General features: G+C 35.1%; 1 protein-coding gene across 4 annotated transcripts in view; it reads left to right on the top strand.

The window, feature by feature from the left end:
* The window catches only part of GALNT13 (polypeptide N-acetylgalactosaminyltransferase 13), a 393,823-nt gene that overhangs the window by 110,201 nt on the left and 269,653 nt on the right, over positions 1–13,969 (top strand). For all 4 annotated transcript variants that reach the window (XM_023756129.1, XM_023756128.1, XM_023756131.1 and 1 more), the window contains exon 2: positions 10,773–10,941. In XM_023756129.1, the coding sequence (XP_023611897.1) occupies positions 10,773–10,941 (169 nt within the window). The remainder of the gene's footprint in view (positions 1–10,772; positions 10,942–13,969) is intronic.

The raw sequence follows: 13,969 nt of genomic DNA, 5'->3' as shown, positions 1-13,969 counted from the left end.
TTCATGTCAAAGTTCCTTATAAATATTTTAAGATAAGGTTTTGTTAAATCTCACTTTTCTATATGCTTATTACTGTTAATACTTTAGACAAACAGTTATTGGTCCACTAATTTTAAGCAACTTTGACAGGTAGGACAGTCTTTCCAACAAGAGGTGCTAAAAACAATTGGCTATCCATATGTAGACATAAAAAATGAACTTTTATCTAAAAATTTATTTATTCTAAATTTGAAATGGATTGTAAAGCTATATGTAGTAAGTATAACTATACAAATTACACAAGAAAATAATAGGAGAAAATTCAGTGATTAGGGCAAGTAGATATTTCTCAGGTAGGACATAAATGAGGAAATCATAAAAAAGAGATACTATGCTCTGATAATTATTTTATGCCTTTAAATTGACTTTCAATATACAGTATAGTTTCAGCCAGATCAAAGCTCATGAGCTGAGTTTTAGTTTGCTATTGAACAAGTAATTAAAATAAACATATTAAATGGAATGCTATATAAACTTTTCTGGAGAGATTTAGACAGGTACAGTATGTCTATTGGTAAACAGCACAAATTCTGAAGTTAAGCCGCCTGGGGTTAATTAGGGCTTCACTTGTTATTTGGGCAAGCTTAGAAGTTAAATTTTTTTTCTATTTCTGTGTTTCTCCTTTCACATAAATAGTGCCTACCCCATAGACTTATTATGCATTTTAAATGAATTAATATATGTAATATGCTTAAACAGTGCCTAGCACATGAGCACAGCTTAAGTGTTATCTGTTTTATTATTGTTTTTATTAAATGTTAACACAATTTTTCACTGAAAAATTTCTAGGGGAACATGTAAGAAAGGATATCATAGAAGAAAATGAAAACTATCGGTGGGTGAAGCAGAACTATGGAATGTATATTATAAGATGGAAGACATGCGAGGGTAGGGTTTTTTCAGTATTCTTTCACTGGCTATGTCAAAGTATCCCAAATGGAGCCTGGCATATAGAAGTCAATAAATGCTTGTTGAACTCAACTGAATAGAATGTAAAGAGACAGTTCTATCATACCCAACACTATGAGTTGAATGCTCAGAAATATGTGACTAATTATAACTGAACATGCAATATACATAAAAACTGAACTTGAAACTGTTTCATGAAATATAAATGTACAATTGGAAAAGGAATTCTGCATAAATTAGATAATTTGCAGGTAGGAAAAAAGGCTACAAAATGTCTCAAGACGTCATTGGGATTTGATGGTACATAGAAAAGGGTAGAATAATTCACATTAGATGAGAAAAACACACACAAAGAAATGGAAAACTCTAAGAAGAAAAATTATTATTAATCAATGAATTCCTGAGTTGTGCCCCATGGGGAAATATATCATATTGAACCCTACACAGTTGAACTTAACAAAGTTTGGTTCTATCTTTCCCATTCCGCTTTTCTCATCTGCATGGTGAAAAGATGACAAGAAAATAGAAGTTACCTAAATAATTACAGTGAAAACTGAACTTTATAACTCAGTCTTGGACCTGCAGTTATAGCTTGCTTTAAAGTCATAGGAACACTTTTTCATAAGGGCAGAAGCCTTCACATAATGATCCCAAATTCTTTCTTATTTGGGAGACAATGTACTTTCTTTAACAATAGTCAGCTGAGGATTTCTGTTTCCTAGTGAGCAGAACACATTGTGTCAGTGAACAGGCAAGGCAATAACAAGTCGCTATTATCATGTGACTCTGTTTGGTTGGGTGCAATGCTTACTATATAAAGGAACTTTACTGCATTACTCTACCTTCTCAATTTTCCCATCAATCTATTTTTCCTGAGACACATATTTTAACTTTTTAAGCTATCACAAATTAAGATCAAGGAGATAAATTTGCCATACTGACTTGCAAGCTAAACTCTATTTTGTAACCCCGTTAGGTAAAGAGATGTAGATATTCTGGCTCTAAATAATTTTCTATTTAAAACACTTTTGTGCATTCAGACAAAACACCTAAATGTCCAATCTTGAGATATTGTGAATCTATAATTTTATAAGATGTGCAGGTATCTGGGTGTTCATGAATGTAAATCAGTATACCCTAAAACATATAATGCATATATCTATCTAGATTAAATCTTTTCATCTAATTGGTCTCCTATTTGAGAGTGCATAAAATAGCACAGTACATAGGAAGAAAGAGGCCAGAGTGAAGAAATAGAGCTGGAAGGAAACAATATCTAAGGGATAGTGGAATGTGTTTGCTGTGCTGGAATGGAAGATTAACTAAAATTTGATGAATAATTAACCATAAAGTCCACTTCTAAAAGAACACTTATGGCTGCACTTAAATTCATCAAACAAATCCAATTTGGAAATTACTGAAGTATTTTTACTTCTGTGTACTATAAAATAAGAAAGGCAATATAATTCAAATTGTTTCAGCAATACAGAAGAATAAATATAAAATAACCATGAACATATAACAATATAATGATACATATTAAATTAGTTGCTCCTTCCCAGTAGTATGATGAAGAGCTATTAACCATAAATTGCTATGGAATTACCTGTTAGATGACATTAACTCCTAATATAAGAGATTTTAAAGCTGTTTTCTAAAGCGACTGCTACTACTTATCCCATAGAATACTGGATTTATTACTAAACATTGGAAGGCAGCTATGCGAGAGTAAGATGCTTTTTTTCTTCATGTTCAAATAGATTCATGGGGAAAAGGCCTCCAAAGGTTTATTTAGAATTACCTTGAAAAACAAGTCAGAGTACAGAATCTCCAAAAATAAATTTTAATCACAAAGGTCTTAAGTAGTACAGGATTTAAACGAATTATGCATATACAGGGGACAGCAAAAGTAGATGTACAGTGGTAAGTGAAACAGTTTATTCTTGTATTATTATTTATTGATTATTGCATAATTTTTTTATTATAACTGTAACTCTACTTTTGCCCACCATATATAATGACAATTAAACACTTCCATATATAGTATAAAAAGGTAAAAATGAAATCATCAAATATTATAAAAGAAAAAAGTATCAATAAGATGATTAAAAAATTACCACCAAAAAAATCTTGTTTGTATATATATTTTTGCCAAAATATAAACAGATTTTATATATATAAAATATATTTACTATATATAGTCAGGTGGGATGTTAAGGATTTTAAGAGGAAACTATAAAGAAAAAAGGAGAAGGTTATTGCTTATGTTTAGGCTTAGAGCACTGTCTGTTATTTTATATTGGTTCACTAATTTAATCTGTAATTTGCCCCATAGTATGCCTTTGACCTTATGATGTAACCAAAATCCACTTATTAAAACAAAACAAGGTTTAGATAATAAAAGCCAGGGTACGTTTGACAATATTTTATAGAGATCTGATGGATTTTAAGAAGGAGCATGTACTTGCTGGCGGATAAGCATCGTGTTGATTTTTATGGCAGCATTTATATTGTAGAATTATATTTCTTTGTCACAGAAAGTAGATGCTTATTAAATTAGTATTGACTTAGGCCTTGCCTGATTTGAATGGTTGAGTTCCTAGAATGTTTGGATACTTTATAAAGGGCAAAGGCAATTTATGATGGATTTCTGAAATTTCAATGGCATATTTGCATTATTTGGTCAGCACAATCAATTTAATTCTTGTGACTATTAAATGAAGCATATTATTAGTATCCTAGTTATTTTTATTATTATTGTTGACTAACAGAAAAGGCCCAGAGGCTATGGAAAACTAAAAATTCAGTATAAATTAATGCTGAGCAATAAGATTTAAATACAAGGATCAGCAGCTGGTTTATGCAGATGGTCATTAAAATGTTGGAATGCCTCAAACATAAGCATAAGGGGTGGCAGTAGGAGACAGGTAGTCATTAGATATGTGATCGCTGAGGTTAGCTTTTAGTCTGGGCAGAACGCTGGGCTTTTCCCCCCTTCCACCAGAGATTTTCTCCATGAAAAAATAATTATCAAAATGTTACATTTCACATTATGCTGCCTCTTGCAGCAAATTTACATCTATTTTTTTGATACCCTGAAATTATTACTGGAACTTCTGACAAAGATCTGATTTAAAAATCAAATAACATTTAGGTAATAGAAAATCCGAGCCTATTCTGTGACAGCTAACTTGAAGAATTTATATAAATTCATTTTTGTGAATTTATGTGAAATATGCAAGCTTACTCTCATGGTTACATCTGATCATTTTGAAATGTAAACCCTACAGACCTTCATTAGTCTCATATTTTCAGAATCATAGAGACTGGCAATACAAGATTCCAAGGAATTCATGTTGATTAATATTTAAAATAAAAGAAGCAAATTGTACCTCAATGATTCCACTTTTTGTGTCCTACCATTATTCTAAATTTTCTTTTTCCAGTATTTGATTTCCCTCAAACCCCACTCATTACTCCACATCAGAATGAATACATATGCAAGACCTTAACATACCTTATTCCCCAACATGTGACAATGTGATTCTCAGGGAAGGCAGCAAAGCACACCTACCATTTGAACCTATTCCCTATTTTCCTCCTAAGAAATTCTGTCTAGTAATTTCTCATTTGCTTGATATTGTTCTATTATAGAAAATCAGTAAAAAGGTCAACCCCATACCCAGCAGCAAGAAGTGAGTACAAAAATGAAAATAGTACCTACATACCAACTACCAAACAATGATGACAAATCAACCTTTCTTGACAGCAAAATGTCTTGAGACAAGAAAATAAATGCATGCTATCACTTTATCTATAGTGATTTCCAAAATGTTCTCTATGAATCTCAAGGATGCCTAATATACTTCATTGGGGTAGAAAAATAAAATATTAGGATTTTTCTTTATTTTTACCTTACTTTAAATTTTCTATTTTTGATTTTCTGTAATACCTATATTAATCACCAATGAATAAAACCTAATTTATTACAGATACATGTTTATGTTTTTAACTGATGGAAGGACATGACTCCCCCCCCCAAAAAAAATAAAGAAGACCTTTAAGAAAGTATATTAGAGAGTTAAAGTATAATTCAGTCCAGAGAAAATGATGGATTAAGTGTTAATTAATGTAGTTTAAGTGTAAACTTGGTCGTATAAGTGGGGAATCCACTAAGGTTTCCACATACTTTCTAAACTCTTTTATCATCAGGAAACATGCCATGCTTCAACCAAGTAGCAAAGAAGAATATAACACAAGGGCTATTTATAAAGGAGTCTGCAGAATTTAGAAAAGGCAAGAAGGGATGGTTGTTATCTGGGGTTAAGTCATTACTACACCCTGCCCTTAAATGGAAGAGGAGGAAGCAATTATATGAACTTATTAAAAAATACTTCTGTGGAGAGAACCACCTGACAGAGACTATACTATACCCTTTGATCTTGGGACAGAGCCAGTTTGTGACTACTACATAAGAATTAACCAAAGGAGTAAATATCTTGGCTTTATTTTTGTTCTACTGTCCAAATACTTACTGGTTTCTCCATTGGCAAATCCAATCTGAAATCAGAGAAGGAAGTCGAGATGTAGTTCATACAGGTCAGATTCCTGGGTAATTATTTTAGAAAGATAAGAGTGGAGTTTGGATCTGGAGGAACAAATTTCCTGAAGTCCAGTCATCTTTCTTCTTAGCTTTCTACTCTTTTCCAGTTGAAACATATGTCTCCCTACTACAAGGGATACACAAATTCCATCAACTCCTATATCCTATGACAGTGGTGGTGAACCTTTTCAGCTCGGTGTGTCAGCATTTTGAAAAACCCTAACTTAACTCTGGTGCCGTGTCACATATAGAAATTTTTTGATATTTGCAACCATAGTAAAACAAAGATTTATATTTTTGATATTTATTTTATATATTTAAATGCCATTTAACAAAGAAAAATCAACCAAAAAAATGAGTTCCCGTGTCACCTCTGACATGTGTGTCATAGGTTTGCCATCACTGTCCTATGAGTTGAGGTCAGTCTACTCATATTCCCAAGCAAAACCTAAAATGTTAGCAAACCTCAGTGTTCTTTATATAAAGTAATCTAGACAAAAGTAGGAAAATGAATTCATAAATAACAAAATATACAGTAGCTGCTATAGTCTCATGATTTATGTGGACTGTTCATGAGGTCTTAGATGATAATTATATACTTGTAAAAATATATTTTTATTGATTTCAGAAATGAAGGGAGAGGGAGAGAGATAGAAACATCAATGATGAGAGAGAATTACTGATTGGCTGCCTCCCACACACCCCTGACAGGGGATCGAACCATGTGCCCTGACCAGGAATTGAACCATGACCTCCTTGTTCATAGGTTGACAACAATTGAGCACACTAGCTGGGCGATAATTATATATTCTTTTAGCTACATCTGTGCAATGTGTATCCTAAGCTCCCTCCGTAACTAGTCTGTAGGTATTCTTTACCTGGTGGTGTATGATCTTGTGATATAAGCCTTTGATTGGTTTACCCTTATTTGGTTGCCTCATTTTTCTATTACTCAGTCCAGTACAGAAGTGAGATGCTCCAGAGGGGAAAAAAACAAACAAACCTCCAGGTTCCAGAAATAGTTATGCTCCCCCCGCCCCCCTTGTGTGGCAGCAATCTAATTTCCTGTTGGTAAATAACATCCATCACCTCAACCATTATTGTGGTCCCTTTCTCTGCCAGTACTTTCAACAGCTTAAGGAGCTCATAATGGCCAGGGGGTAGAATCAATTTCCAATTAAACAGAGCCGTGATTGTGTTCTCCAGTGGAAGCATTTCTCACATGGAAACTAGAACCCTTCTATGCATAAAGCCAGAGGTTAGAGAGAGAGAAAACAAATATTGCTTCAATGAGTTATTTGCTGAAGAGATTTCACTCTCACTTCCTTCTTTGATTACTGGGCCTGTTCATTCTTTCTATAGAAGATATGATATCACACTTTGGATATTGGTAATCCACAAGGTTTTTTCTCCCAAATGGTGCTCCAGCACCATTTCAACAGGTCAGCTGCTTATAGAATTGAGGACATGAAACCAGGGGATATTTTGGGTGAACCCGTGGTCACATTTCTTTGCCATAAATTATTTTCCCTGGTCTGAAGTGAGATTATGCCAAAATCCAAGAAAAATAGGATTTTGTACATCTACAAATGGTGGTACTGACAGAACTGTAGCTAGAGAAGACAGATTCTAGATCCCTTTCCCCCTGTAAGAAGACGTTTTTCCTCATAATGATGAAAGGGGTCCAACAGAATCAGCCTCTCACCAGCTGATCAAGAATGGTGCCCTTTGTGTTTTCTCTTGCTATTGGCAGGTTGGGTGGCCATAACCCTATCAACTGGGAGAAGTTCATGTCATCAAATCCATGCATACTCTTCCTCTGAGTTATCCTGATCTTCCTCCCATTAAACAACTGAAAAAAAAAGAGACTGATAAAAAAGATTAACTGAAAAAGGAAAAAGAAAAAAAAGATGGACTGACAGCTATAGGAGGGATAATTTTGTCAATCTGATTTTTTGCAGGCTCCTCTGCAGTGGAAGCCCTTTCTGGAAGATTACATGGGACATTAATGTCTATCATACCCCTCCCATCAGACGTCTTTGTCATTAATTCTTCATTCTTATTCCTTTAAATCTCTTACCAGCTGGCCAGCCTGTTAGCTACTGCTCATGGATTAGTGTTGCCATTGCTACCTCAAGCCATTTCTCATTCACACAGTATTTGGTCAAATTTCCTCTCTGAAGTTTTGCCCTGTAGGCAGATTCCCTTCACCCACTGACTTTCACGATCACCCCTGAGTTAGACTGTAAAGAAGCAGCTTCAAGCAGCTGCTCGCATAGAGGGTGGATTCTTATTTAATTCAGTCTTGCATTGTTTCTTTCTACCAGTTCATTAACTGGTCATAGGACATTCCCCATGACATTATCATTGTGAGTGGGAGAGCCAACCCTCAGCAGCCCCACAGAGAGGGAACCAGGGAAATAAATAGCTCAACCTCATTAATCTTCTGTCCCCTAATGCCGTCAGCACCTTCCCAACCAAAGTTAAAGGACAAGGGAGCTTGCTTGGTGTAAATGTAGAAGTTAGCAACCTAGGTTAACATAGAAGTTAGCAGGCTGGATATGCTGCAGAATAAGGGCTAAAAAAAAAGGCATTCAGCACAACTACTATCAACAAAACCTCACATTCCAGCAGTAGGTTTAATTTCATGACTTAAAATACTTTAGGTATTTGATGTGATTCATTTTTCTGCTCATACTTAATTCAATATTATTTTATAATAATTTTTAATTGTAGACATTTATGAAGGAGTTTCTTTACTCACAACAGCCAACTGAACAATAGTCACTTCACATTTTCTGTGACTAATATTAGTTAATAAATTTGAGAATTTTAGACAATTTTTGCAGTTTTATAATAAATAAAATGTTATATTCAGGAATTATTTTAATAATATGTTCCTATTTCCACAGTGACATGTACATTCAATGAATGCAATGCCCTTTTGTGTGTGTGTGTGTGTGTGTGTGTGTGTGTGTGTGTGTGGTTAAAGTGTTTGTATTTTTGCAAACTTGATTAATCTTTTTTGGGATGACATGTCAAATTCTGAGTTTATTATTGTGTATCTTAGGAATAATTTATAATGAATGTTGGGTTATGTAAGGGACTTCTTTAAAATGCTCATTGTTTCACTTTGATAAAAAAATATATACTTTATTGATTTTTGTAGAGAGAGAAGAAAGGAGAGGGAGAAATATCAATTGGTTGCTTCCTGCAGGCAACAGACCTGGGATGGAACCTGCACTGGGAATCAGTTGGGGACCTTTCAGTGCCTGGGGTAGTGCTCAACCAAATGAGCCACACTGGCCAGGACCATTGTTTCGGTTTTGATGTCCCCTTACATAGGGCTTCGCAAAGCATTTTGAAGCGAAAATTGGTGGGGTTTTTTGTTTTGTGTCTCCCCGTCCTGCCCAAGGAAGTAATGGGTTTTTGTTTTGTTTGTATTTTGGTAGTGCAAGCAGAGGTAGGGCTATGGGAAAATTTCCCATTCAAAGCTGAAACTAAGGTGATTACTAGAGCCATTGCAATTTGGGTACTATTTATATACTTTTCATGAGGAGGCTCATTTTAAAAATTGATTTAAAGAGAGAGGAAGGGAGAGAGAGAGAGAGAGAGAGAGAGAGAGAGAGAGAGAGAGAGAGAGAGAGAGAGAGAAGAGAGAGAAATTGATGGATTGGTTGCCTCCTGCACCTCCATGGCCAGAGATCGAACCTGCAACCTGGGCATGTGCCCTGACCAGGAATTGAACCAGCGTCCTTTCCGTGCATGAAAAAACATTCAAATAGCTGAGCCATACTGGCCAGGGCACAAAGTTCATTTTTAATACAGAAGGAAATAATTTCATATTTCATTACCTTAGTGAACAGTATATAAGTTGGGCCAATTGTTTCCAGGAAACATTTATGACTATAACATGTGCCAAACAACCTCTTAATGTATATAAGGATGGCATTGACTTTAATAGATGTGTAGAATATTTTATAAGGATGACTGTGAAAGTGAAAACTTTTAATACTAATACTAGAGGCCTAGTGCATGAAATTCATGCACTCAGGGGGCAGGAGTCCCTCAGCCCGGCCTGTGCCCTCTCGCAGTCCAGGACCCCTTGGGGGATGACTGACTGACAGCTTAGGCCTGCTCTGGATCAGGCCTAAACTGGCAGTCAGACATCCCTCTGGTAGCCCGGGAGCCCTCGGGGGATGTCTGACTAATGGCTTAGTGCTCCCATGGAGGCGGGAGAGGCTCCCGTCATGGCCGCTGCACTGGCCAGCCGTGAGCTGGCTTCTGGCTGAGCTGCACTCCCTCTGTGGAAGTGCACTGACCATGAGGGGGCAGCTCCTGTGTTGAGCGTCTTCCCCCTGGTAGTCAGTGCACATCATAGCGACCAGTCTTTCCACCATTAGGGTCATTTTGCATATTACCCTTATATAGGATTATGTAGGATGTTAAGGTACATATAGACATATGTGTACACCTCTCCCCACACACACAGACACATATTGAAACAGATATTGCATAGCTAGAAGGGACATTAGAGTAGTGATTACTTGGAGGAAATTGGAAGAACATTGGCCTGTTTTGAATACTGAGTCCTTTTAATAAACAGTCAAGTCCAGGATATTGCTGTGCGGTCCCACTTACAGAGCGCAGAGTCTCCAAATGTTCCTTGACCTTTTCAATTATATGTCACCACCATGAAAATTATTTGAAAATGCTATCAGGATGGATTCAAATTGCTACGGGGATGAAGGCTTGTCCATCTTTCCTACTTTTACAAAGATATAATGGCAGTAGGTATGTGAAATACCAAACATTTAATGGACGTGAAAATAAACTGATGTTGGTACATTTTCACAAGTTCTCTTATTTTGTGCAACCTGATCTGCTCAATGCTCAACTTTATCTCTAACAAGCATGTTAAAAAAGAAGTCAGAGAAGGTTTTACTTTTGATATTTTGTTTTACATAATTATTAAGTGTTGATTAGCCGGGTCATGTTATATATCTAGACCTGAAATACAACATGCAGCATTGAGTTAATGAATTAAAATAGGTTGTTTCTTTAGTGTTGTGTGTGGTTTGTAAGTAAGCAGTGAAAGATTTGATGATTGTATTATTGTCAGTATATAAATAATACAGTTGAGAATCAAATCCAACACAAGAGTTTATTTATTCAGTTCATTATGTTTTTATGCATGTGTGTACCTGTGTGTATCTTACAGCTGTTATTTCAAGAAACCAAGAAGGGCCAGGAGAAATGGGAAAGGCTGTGCTGATTCCTAAAGATGACCAGGAGAAAATGAAAGAACTGTTTAAAATCAATCAGTTTAACCTCATGGCCAGTGATTTGATTGCCCTTAACAGAAGTCTGCCGGATGTGAGATTAGAAGGGTGAGTTTACGTGTGCTGTATAATCTTACATATCTCAGAATACCTCAGAACTTCATGTAATTCAGATTATTTCAGTTCTAGAAGTATGTGGTTCAGAATAACTATGCCATAGCCAGATTTTACTGTGCCATGCATATGAGGAGAGATCTGAACTATTTTCTTCCTTGGCAGAGCAAAATATGTTATTTGAAAAATAATTGCAGAACACACAGCCTAACAGGTTTTTCTTCTTGAAATGATTTTTGTTTGCTTTTTCTTTGCTTTATCTTGCTAAAGATAGAGCAAACATGCTCTTTAATAGATTATTTTCTTGCCAGCATATATAACTCTTACACTTTGATTTGAAAAACTATGTGCTTTGCTATTCCAGCATAAAAGTAACACATTGCTTGTATGATTCTTTGACCCTTTAAAAATTATTTATTATGGGCTCCAGCAATTTATGCTGCTGTTTATAATTAGAATACTCAGTTATTGGCCATGGAGGAAATAATTACTTGGAAATAGTAATGCTGCATGAAAAATTAAGTTGAAAAATTAAACTTGTATGTGATTAACTGTAAGCCATGCTCTAGATCGTTGAAGAAACTTTAAATGGATTCATGAAATTAGCTATTTGTAGTTTTGTCATTCTAGTATATAGCCCTTGTAAAGCAAACTCTTGAAACTCAGAAAGTTATACCCTGAGATTTTAGAAAATTTCTAAGTTTATAGGTATATTCTAGGGCATACTTCTATGTAAATAGAAGTTTTCCTTTTAGGTATGTAATTACTTTTTCTATATACAACAAAATCATAGTTAATGCAAATAAAGTTTGCCACATATAATTGGTTGTATTATGTTAGTATTGTAGTGATATTAACATCATAATGCTAAATCTGAATTTTTTCTCCTTTCGGAATTACTTCAGATGAGTCCAAAGTAGAGTAACTGAAACCTTTCTGAGATGCTGGGGGCTGAGTTGCCAGAAGGTTCATTTGGTAGCTAAATAAGTAGCTAAGAGTAATTTTGTACACTCTTTTATGCTTTTCAAATCTCTCTCTCAAAAAATCACAAATAACTATCAATTATGGATGTTTTTGGTCCCCAGCAAATGGTTAAAAGATCAAATATTACATTTGTGCCTTCTAAAGGGCTAATTTTACAGGTAGTTTTGTCCATATTTGTATATGTTTGTTGTATTTGAAAAAAGCACAAAAATCATATTCTTCTGATTAATTTAATTTGAACATTTTATATGCTAAGTTTATAATGTTGCATTTATTATTTTGTTTTATATACCATGCTCTAATAAAATGGCTAAATGTGATACTTAGGCATTCTGAAAACCATGTAAGCGGTAGTTCAAATTTTAAAAATCTTTATTTTCAACTATCAGAACATAAATAAATTAAATTTTATATAAGATCTGGGGTGATTAAGGTAAGAATCATTTTAGTATAGAGCCATCCCTTTTTAAAAAAGTAAAATCATTCTTGCTGGTTTGACTCAGTGAATAGAGCATCGGCCTGTGAACTGAAGGGTTCCAGGTTTGATTCTGGTCAACAGCACATGCCCAGGTTGTGGATTCAATCCCCAGTGGGGGTGTGCAGGAGGCAGCCTATAAATGATTCTCTCTCATCATTGATGTTTCTATCTCTCTCTTCCTTCTTCTCTGAAATCAATAAGAATATATTAAATAAATAAATAAATAAAATTTTAAGAAGTAAAATCTTCATTGAGAATCCATTGAAAATATGTGTGGCCAATGCTATATTTTCTTTTTATAAAAATATTTTTTTATTGATTTTAGAGAGGAAGGGGGAGCGAGAGAAAGAGCCTCCTGCACGCTCCCCACTGGGAACCGAGCCCACAACCCAGGCATGTGCTCTTGGCCGAAATCAAACCTGGGACCTTTTAGTCCCCAGGCCGATGCTCTACCCACTGAGCAAAACCAGGTAGAGCTGTATTTTCTTTTAAGGATCACTTAATATATTAAATACTTGAATAATTAAGCATTAAAAGGGAGGATGCAGATTGATTAGTATTAGAAGTTCACAACATGCCACATTTACTTTGGATAACATAGCTTCAAGTTTGATATTTTGCAGATAATCTAGGAAGTAATATTGGTGAGATAAGAAATTTTCTATTTCATTTTAATATCAATGAAGTGTATGCTATCAGTGAAAAAAGTCAGACAGAAAGCAAAAAAAAACATAAGTACCATCCAAATTTCCTAGATAAATCATGAAGTGTATGTGAAGTCCACTGGGGACATTTCCAAGTCATCTTGAGAATCTCAATTGTGTGACTGCCTGGGAACAAATGCTGAAAAACACACCATGAATCAGATATCCACACTGTTATTTAAAAAAAAGTCAAAATTTATTAATATTCATTTGAAGTAGAAAATATATATTTTCAGTTTGGATATTAGTTACAGTTTAATTTTTGTATATTTATTTCTTAAATGGATGGAGCACATTAAGATAGTGTTAATGATGACTGCTGTAAATGTATGCAATATAAAAAGATGGGATTCACAAATAATTAGTTTTTAAAACCTTATATAGTTGAAAACTCAAGTTGATATTTAGAAAGTGCACTGCTCAATTCATTAGAATATCTCAGCATTTTATTAGATACTAGAGGCCTGTTTTATGAAATTCGTGTACTCGGGGCAGGCCCTCAGCCTGGCCTGTGCCCTCTAGCAGTCTGGGAGACCTTGGGTGATGTCCCTCTGACTCGGAGGTGGGAGAGGCTCCTGCCACCGCCGCTGCACTCACTGGCCAGGCTGAGGGACCCCACCCGTGCACTAATTTGTGCACCTGGCCTCTAGTATATAATATTTAGTTATTTGAGGGACATGAAATAATTGTATCACAAGTAATCGTGATACTTGGATAAGTTAAGTTCAGTCAAGGTTAAAGGCCTTACTAAATATCTTACTTCCTTGAATACCCTCAGTTTCTGAGATTCTTGTTAAAGATGTGTATACGTATACATAAAATTCCTTTCTCTCCTTTGCCCATCCTCTATAAACTA

The sequence above is a fragment of the Myotis lucifugus genome, unplaced genomic scaffold (genome assembly GCF_000147115.1).
Source record: "Myotis lucifugus unplaced genomic scaffold, Myoluc2.0 scaffold_89, whole genome shotgun sequence".
Classification (NCBI taxonomy): Eukaryota; Metazoa; Chordata; class Mammalia; order Chiroptera; family Vespertilionidae; genus Myotis; species Myotis lucifugus.
The sequence above is the reverse complement of the archived record's forward strand: the minus strand, read 5'-3'. Positions and strand labels throughout refer to the sequence as shown.